Source organism: Dipodomys spectabilis, unplaced genomic scaffold (genome assembly GCF_019054845.1).
Source record: "Dipodomys spectabilis isolate Male_0828 unplaced genomic scaffold, ASM1905484v1 ptg000053l, whole genome shotgun sequence".
NCBI lineage: Eukaryota > Metazoa > Chordata > Mammalia > Rodentia > Heteromyidae > Dipodomys > Dipodomys spectabilis.
Window position 1 is genome coordinate 12,469,389 of NW_024870730.1, and position 8,959 is coordinate 12,478,347.

Below are 8,959 nucleotides of genomic sequence, written 5' to 3' on the forward strand. Positions count from 1 at the left end.
CTGAGATCTGAGGATCACAGTTCAAAGCCAGCCCAGGCAGGAAAGTCCGTGAGACTCTTATCTCCAATAAACCACTCAGAAAACTGGAAGTGGCACTGTAGCTCAAGTGGTAGAGCGCTAGCCTTGAGCTGAAGATCTCAAGGACAGAGCCCAGGCCCAGAGTTCAAGCCTCACCACCACCACCAACAACAAAAAAGATACAATGTGTCATCTTAAGAGGTATCTGTTTGGGTTTGGTGTTATATTTACTTGCTGGTTGTATTATACTCATTGTATAATAATCTCTGTATTTACTGTATAATATTCCTTGTTTCTACCCCTGCAGATTATGGGAACAGAGAAGATTAGGAGCTACTGGGCTTTGAAGCACAGAACAGCCCCCGCCAATGTTCATCAAGCATTTCTACAACCTCTCAGCAGGTATCCAGCTTTTGTCTGACCAATTCCTGTCATGGTGAGTCTGCTTCTGATGGTTAGAAAAGGCTTTTTGGAAATAAGATGCATCTAGTAGTTTCCTCTTTTTAAATATTTATTTGTTTATATTAAGTAGTTGTACAAAGGGGCTTCAGTCCCAGAAGTCAGATTGTAAGTACAATGCACCTTGATCAATGCCACTTCTTCCATAATTCTCCCCCTTCTTTCCCACCCCCCCCCCTTACCCTCAAGTTATATAGTTCAATTTCACATAGCATATATTGGATAGTATGAGAGTATTTGCTTGGTCTTCTTCCTTCTACTTGGAATGAGCCTCTTTTGCAAAATAAAGCAAAATAAAAAATATGACTAGGCATAGTGGTACAGATCTGTAATACCAGCTACTCAGGAGTCTGCAACAGGAGACTGATGCAGAGTCTGTATTACAATGTAGGTGGCTAGAGTTGGGGGATATTATCAGCCCATAGAATGGCTGATAATAGAGATAAGTGGTTCCTTCATGAGAACTGAGCTCACAAATCAAGTTAACAACCAGCCAAGCAGCCTCACAGTGTTGTGGGTGCTAAGTGCTTCTGGAGATGCTACTCTTGGATGGCTCATGACCACTGAGCAGGTGAGGAAGCGGTAGTTGACTCTGCTAATCCCCAGGAAGCAACTTTTGGACAATGAATGGTGCCAGAAGAAGGAGACAATCAAGTCAGACAATGTCTTTGCCAATGTTTTCATCAGTATTTTATTTTCGTGGCATTTATAAACTAAAAATCCAGCTGGCTTATCCCCAAGAAATGAATGGATGAAATCTCTCCATTACATACAGGAAAGCATGTTTGAGCCCAAAACGAGTGCAGAGCTCCAGGGTTGCTCTGGGGCTGAGCAGAGCTGGGTGCTGTCTTTGGATGGTCTACCCAGCCACCAGAGCCAAGGAAGGGGAATCGAGTCCCAGTCCTCCTCTTCCTCTTTGGGACAACAGCATTTCTTGCCCCTAGATTTTTCTCCTGCACAAGCAGGAGTCTCAAAAGACTGACTCCTGTCTGATACTTATGGTATGAGCCCAGGCTCAGAAAGCCCTGTAAACAAACCACTGCCTGCCAGGTGTCTGTCTGTCAGCTTTCTGTCACTGTAACAAATACCACCCCACCCCACCCCAAAGAATCTATTTCGAAAGAAAAAAGTGACTTTGGTTCACAATTGTGGAAGTTTCATCCATGGTCTGTGGGTTCCACTGCATTTGGGCCTGTGGTGAGGAAACACATCCTGGTGGAAACACATGGCAAAGGGAATTGGTCACCTAACAGAAAGCGGGCAAAAGGAAGGGGGAGGGCCTTGGTTCCCACAATCCCCTTTGAGGGCATGACCCCAGTGACCTAAGACCTCCCATTATTCCCTGCCTCTTTAAGGTCCAATACCTCCCCATAGTGCCACACTGGGATCAAGCCTTTAATACACACGCCTTGAAGGATCTTTTGATCAAAATCATAGCCCTGTAGAGGATACAAGACTCAAAGTTCTTCCATTTTGAGCTGACAAAGGCATAGCTTTCCTCCTGCAGATACCAGCTGCTCCTGGTGAGCTATTTTTTCATAATAGATGAAAGTTCTAGAAGCATATTCTGAAAGAGATAAGGAAGCAAAAAAAATGCTCAAAAGACTTGCAAAGATCAGCCCTGTCCACTCACCTGGGATACCACACCACCAATACCTCCAGACAGAAGCTTGAGAGGAGGACCGCTCTCCCATTTCCCCAGATACAAACATCGTGTGAAAGGTTCTGTTACCTGAAGGCCTTACTACAAGACAGCTGGACCCTACCTGCCATTGCCTTCTGCTCTTTCTACTCCATCTGCTCTTCTTTTGCTAATTCCACATCTGAAACTGAAAGTTCAGTCTTTTCCTAAACTCCATCTGAATCTCCTCTATAAGTAGCCAGCTTTTCAGCTTTCGATAATGTGGAAGGGGAAAACTAATGCAAATAGAGAGAGTTCCATTGTACTAATCTATACCTGATGTTAAAAATGTGCTAAACTCAGGTTGCCTCCTGCAGAGAAAAAGAAACAATAATGGGACATGGGAAAAGAAGATGGGAGGGGAGGGAAAGGAAGGAGAAGAGGAGAACAGAGAAGAGAGAAGGAGAGGGGAGAGAAGAGTTTTCTAAACGAAACACTTAGAAGTTGAAGAGATGTTCAAAGTTATTCTATCAAAGTCCTAAGTTTGTTTTAAACTAGCATAGGACAAGAATGATAATGACAAGAGGTTAATACAATAATGCCAAGAAATTGGGAGAAAAGGTATCCTAAAAGGAAATATAGGCAAGGACAATTCATGGTGGGCATAAAGGTGGCCAATAAACCTATGAATGGCATTAATAATCACAAAATTGAAACTTTAAATAATGAAAAATACTTTCCATGCAGCTTAGGCAGGGGGTATGAGAAAATGTCTTCTGTTAGCAAGGGTGTGAATGCCATAATTGGGGCCCACTGTGCAGGTGAAGGGTTCAACTGGGGCCCCCCCCTTAAAAACCAATAGACAGCACCTACGAAGTCCTACCATGTATATGCTCACTCAAGCTAATAACAACCCTTTTAGGCATGTAGCAAAGGTGTAGAAAATAGTCAATGCCACACATATTTGTAGTAGAAAAAAAAAAAAGAAACAGTCAAAGTAGCCACCAAGTATCTTTTGGTTTCCCCATAAAAGGGAACGTATACATTCATATAAAGACAGAAGCAGGACCAGTGACATATTATTACATCAGGGAAAGTAAATGGCAGAAGCATCTCTGGAGTATGATCACATTTTGCACTTTTTTAAGGCAATAGCTGGACTCTGGTAGCTCAGGCCTGTAATACTAGCTGCTCAAGAGACTGGGATGAAGTTTTTTGAAACTTTCAGGTGGCTTTCATGTGTGGTCAAGATTGAGATGCCTACTCTCATTTGGCTTAGCATTTCATGCATTCATTCATTGATCCCAAACATAGTCTCTTAGGCAGATGGCTATCACTGACAAGAAATGAATATTGATTTTGAGAAAAGCATTTCAGTAAAAACACTAGTAGGCTGAGTTTTCCTCAAGGGATGGCTTTAATACTAATACAATAGCACAGGGTGTCCATAAACACATAGCAGCTGTGAACTGGGGCAGTTAACCTCATGGTTAACCCAGAGCATAAAACAAGGCTGAGCTCACTTAAAGGAACAGAACTAGAGGGTTCTCCCACCACATGTGGGAGAGTTTTCTTCTATTTGAAAAAGAAACAATGCTAATGCAGTGAATAAAATAAGTATCATCCTTTGTTGCAAAACTGAGAATCCACCGTGGACATCTTGTATGTCTTACAACAGGCAAGGAATTTTAATTTCACAATGGCATTTCAGAGAATGAAATTAAAATCAATATGCTATTGATTTAGGTCTTTGTGAAATGTATCACTAAACATTGGTACATGACTTTTAAATGCCAGTGGTATGAAACCATGGTAAATGCCCTCTTTCCTTAGTCAGACAAGCTTACAAATGATCCTGCCTCCACACTGTGGCAGAAAGAGCTTTTCCTAAAGTACCCCTGATCCAGTCCCTCTTCAGATTCACATCCTCTTGCTGGTTCTCCATTGCCTGCATACAAGACCTCGCGCTCCCTTGTCCAGTCTTTATTCTTTCCACAATCGTCCTTCTACCCCTCGGGTCCAGCCACTCACAGCTACAGCAGAGCTACAGCTCTGCTATGCAGCCTTTGTCTGTTCCCCATTTTCTGCCATCTATCAGACTTTCTCCTACATACATCAGCCTCCCCTCCCCCACATTCTGGAGAAACTCACCACATCTTTCAAGTTTTTTTTTTTGTTTTTGTTTTTTTTTTGGTCGGTCGTGGGGCTTGAACTCTGGGCCTGGGCGCTGTCCCTCAGCTCTTCAGCTCAAGGCGAGCACTCCACCACTTGAGCTACAGCGCCACTTCCAGTTTTGTGGTGGTTTATTGGAGATAGGAGTCTCACGGTCTCTCTTGCCCGGGCTGGCTTTAAACCAAGATCCTCAGATCTCAGCCTCCTGAGTAGCTAGGATTACAGGCGTGAGCCACCAGCTCCCGGCCATCTTTCAAGTTTTATTTCAAAGTAACCTTAACGACATCACTTCCTCTGACCCATCCACAAAGAAATGACCACTCTTTGCTTAGCCCATCTACACCCACTCACATAGCATCTTGCACTTAATCGCACTTACATGTTTGCTTAGAACTTTCCACCTATATTCTGAGCCCTTAAATAGAAGGAACAGTGTTTCATTCATTTATACACCATGACTTAAAAGCATGGTGGGTGGGCTGGGAAGGTGGCTCAGTGGTAGAGTGCTTGCCTTGCATGCCTGAGACCCTGGGTTCGATTCCTCAGCACTACATAAGCAAAAAGAAAAAAGCCGGAAGTGGCGCTGTGGCTCAAGTGGTAGAGCGCTAGCCTTGAGCTGAAGAGCTGAGGGACAGTGTCCAGGCCCAGAGTTCAGGCCCCACGACCGGACCAAAAAAAAAAAAAAAAAAAAAAAGCATGGTGGATAGAAAATAACTGTTCTATTAGTTTATTTTATTAATTAAATGAAGTTTATTGAATGTATTGAAAGAGTAATTTACCTTTATATGTGCTAGGTTCTGATGGCTCACCTTTGTAATCTTAGCTACTCCAGAGGCTGAGATCTTAGGATCATGGTTTGAAGCCAACTCAAGCAGGATAAGACTCTTATTTCCAATTAACCATCAAAAAGCCCATAGCTCAAGTGGTAGAGCACCAGCCTTGAGTGAAAAAACCAGGCCCTGAGTTCAAGCCCCAGTACTGGAACAAAAATATAATTACCTTTGTATAAATGAATCTTTCTTTCCATCCACCTTTCTCTGAACACATATATGTATACCCTCCAGGAAGGGAAAAAACTAGCAAGTATAGATCAATTCTTGTGACCATTCTGTGATCAATATGGCTACCATTTTTTACTTACCATTGATGTTCTGTGCCCAGTGGCTGAAGGCAGAGGTGAAATACTGTTTTCCCGGTGAGTTAAATCCAAGAAGGAGCTACTCAAAGAACTGGAAGTTCCCGAGTCACTGTGCAGCTGTCCCTTTTCAGACAGCATTCGTGACAGAAAGCTGGCCTTATGACTGCCTGGGTGAGATTTCTCTCTCCAGACCCCACTCCCTCTCATGCTGCCATCAGTGTCTTTACAATGACTTTGTAGATCTGTGAGAAGTCCCCCTGAGGGTTCCAGGTCTTTGGACTTCTCCCAAGATCCTAATGCGTAGGTTGGACAATGTTGAGAGGCCAGTGTTGTACCTAGCCAGGAGTGGGACATAGTGCTCTGTAGGCCAACCGAAGAATGGCTTGGTTGCTGTCCTGGGTGCTGAATTTTGGCATCGCCATGCTGAGGACATGGGCTGTGGACGTGGAGCTGTCCACTGTACTGATCCTTCTCAGCCCAGTCCCTTTTGCTAGAGGGCCAATCTACCTCAAGTTGCCTGGACTGTGGAATTTGCCACATTGTTTTAGACTTTGGCACATTGACTCGGATGACTTGCTGCTGATTGTTGGTTTGAAGTAGAGACATTTGTTCAGGTAAGGAATTACAAATCGTACATGGCTGGCCCCCTGAATATCTCTTCAAATTGAATGAAGGACTTCTTTCATTCGCAATGTCCCCACTGCCAGGTTTCTCATAAAGTGCCCTCATGATTTTCCTGATTCCCAAGTGAAATATTTCCAGGATATTGAGTAACAAGGAGATGGCTGCAATGCTGTGCATGAAGAGCATGAAAATGGTCTTTTCTGTGGGCCTGGATACAAAGCAGTCCACTGCATTGGGGCAAGGAGGTTGTGTGCATTTGTAAAGGGGATGCATTTGAAACCCATAGAGAATATATTGGCCTATCATGAACCCTACTTCCAGCACAGATCTGGTCAAGATGTGTAAGACGTAAGTACGCAATAGACACCCTTTCAGAGGGACTTTATGGATCCTCTTCTGCTCCTCTAACCTCCTTAGCTCTCTGTCTATCCTTTGTTGCTCCTCCAAGTCAAGCTCTGGGTTCTCTATTTGGGCTCTAAGATATGACTTTTTCCTCTGTCTCTCTTTCTCAAAGTCCCTGAGTCTATAAAGTGCATGACCCATATATACCAGGGAAGGGGAAGACACAAAGATGATTTGTAAAACCCAGAATCGGATCAAAGATATTGGGAAAGCATCATCATAACAGATGTTGTTGCAGCCCGGCTGCTGGGTATTGCAGGAAAATGCTGACTGTTCATCATTCCATACATCCTCAGCAGCCACACCAAGTACCAGCATTCGGAAGATGAAGAGGATGGTCAACCAGATTTTCCCCACTATGGTTGAGTGGGAGTGAACTTCTTCCAGGATGCCACCCAATAAGTTCCAGTCCCCCATAGTTAGGACAAATTCTGAAATAGAAAGCATCGAGGTTGATAGCATCCACAGATGTAATTTGTGAAGACACATGTTCCTAAATATTGAAGGTTATACTTTGATCATGTCAGCAACATATGAAGAACTCTCCAACATGAATAGCTGTAGTCCATGCTTGATTGAACAAGGATGGTTGCAAGGAATAACAGTATTTTAAAAACACAAAAGACTTCATAATTGGATCCAATTTTGTTATTGTACTCTTCCACTCTACCACACACAGCTGCTTGTGACCCCAATGTCCTCACTGGTCTCCATGTTTGTACAACATATTACTATTAGACAATTTCACTAGCTTTTCTATTCACATGAGATGCCCTGCTGACCATACATCTGATATGGTCTTAAATAAGGTACAATTCTAGAATTTTCCCCAACTATCCCAAATCATAGTTACTTTTCCCCCTTTTTATGTTATCCACTCATTTGACATTGTGTCCCAGTAAGATCTGTGATGTTTGTATTATGTTCTATTTTCTGAGAAGGTACAGCTCTTACAGGTACTGGACTCTGCCGTATCTTGGTCCTTGCATAGAAAGCATCAATATACAGTAGATTGAATGGTCTTTTTATTTTAAAATGATTCCTTGTCTTTATCACTGAAATAACTAACAACAGGAAAAGCAAAGTGGATTCTCATCATTATTCAGGACTTTCACTGCAAGAGACAGTGTAATTAAATGGAAGAGAAATCAGCTGAGAAAATTCTCAGGAACAGGATCAGGGCAGGGCAGCAGTAAAGATTAGGGAGATACATAAACAGCATCAGTACCAGCTCATGATTATATCCACTAAGCCACATCTGGACCATCGTATCTTCATGGAATTTTTGCAAGCCTAGAAGAAAACTGAATATAAATGTATTTCCTAGCAAACTTGATATCTAAGAAAGAATCAAGAAATCACTGGCATGTGCAGGTTGTTTGGTTTGCCCTGGAAAATATAATGTTGCTCAAGATTCAGTAAGGTTAAAATATATGGCGAGTTAAAGGTTTCTAAAATGTGCAAGACTTCCAGATATGGCATGCACAGAGGAAAAAGTGTTATAGTAAGTTAACACAAGAGACCATTTTTCTCCCTCCAAAAGCCATTCTTTCAGTAATATTTACTAAAGTGTTACCATCACTGAGGCACTGTGCCAGATGCCAGGAATTCAGCAACAAATATGAGAAATCTAGTCCCAGCTCTCCTAGTCCTTGATTACTAAGAACTCCCATGAACCTATAAAATGGACCAAGACTAAAAAAAGAGAAAAAATATGAGTGCTCATAATTTTCCCTAATTATCATTGAACATAAAACAAATTCCAGATGATATAAGAAATTAAATATAAAAGAAAGCCATAAACGTATTAATATCAGGAAAAGTGATCCCATCTACTTGGAAGGCTGAGGTCAGAGAATCATTTTAGCCAAGCATTCAAGGCCAACCTGGACAACACAGTGAGACCCCTCCCCCCACCTCAGAAACTGTATTGAAATAAAATATCAAAGATATACCTTATAATTTTAAAATATGAGAAATCTTTTAAGGCACATTGATGCTAGAAATTATAATTGGTAAAAGTACAGATTTTATCCAACAGCATTGAATGACAAAAAGATATTTAAAATAGCCTCCCTTATAGGTTGGGAGGATAAAGTATGGTCCCTTCTAAGTCTGGAGGAAACTAAAGCTGGGCATGGTAGCTCGTACCGGTAGTCCCATAATTTGTACAAGATAACAATGAGGCTCTTGTATTTGTTCTATATAATTTTGGGTTCTTTGAAATATAAAATTAAAAATGTAGTGTTATATATTATATAGTATATAAAAAGTTAAATTTGAAATTTTTGGATTCATGCCTAATTGAAGCAGTATTTTTTTCTTGTTTTTTTTTTTCTTTTTTGTCTTTGGGGCTTGAACATAGGGCCTGGTCACTGTCCTTGAGCTCTTTTTGCTCAAGACTAGTGCTCTACCACTTTGAGACACAGTTCCACTTTTGCAATAATTTCTTAAGCTCTATCTTATTGTAAAGAGCTAAGCGCTTTTTCTCAGAATTAGTTTCCTAAAAGATTTTGACCATTATT

General features: G+C 41.7%; 1 protein-coding gene across 1 annotated transcript; it reads right to left on the minus strand.

Moving 5' to 3' along the window:
• Positions 1–1,934: 1,934 nt before the first annotated feature.
• Gja10 (gap junction protein alpha 10) lies at positions 1,935–6,851 on the minus strand. The gene is given in 4 exon segments (XM_042679538.1): positions 1,935–2,044; positions 2,435–2,469; positions 5,270–5,403; positions 5,406–6,851. Coding segments are annotated over 4 exon segments (1,725 nt in total).
• Positions 6,852–8,959: the final 2,108 nt, after the last annotated feature.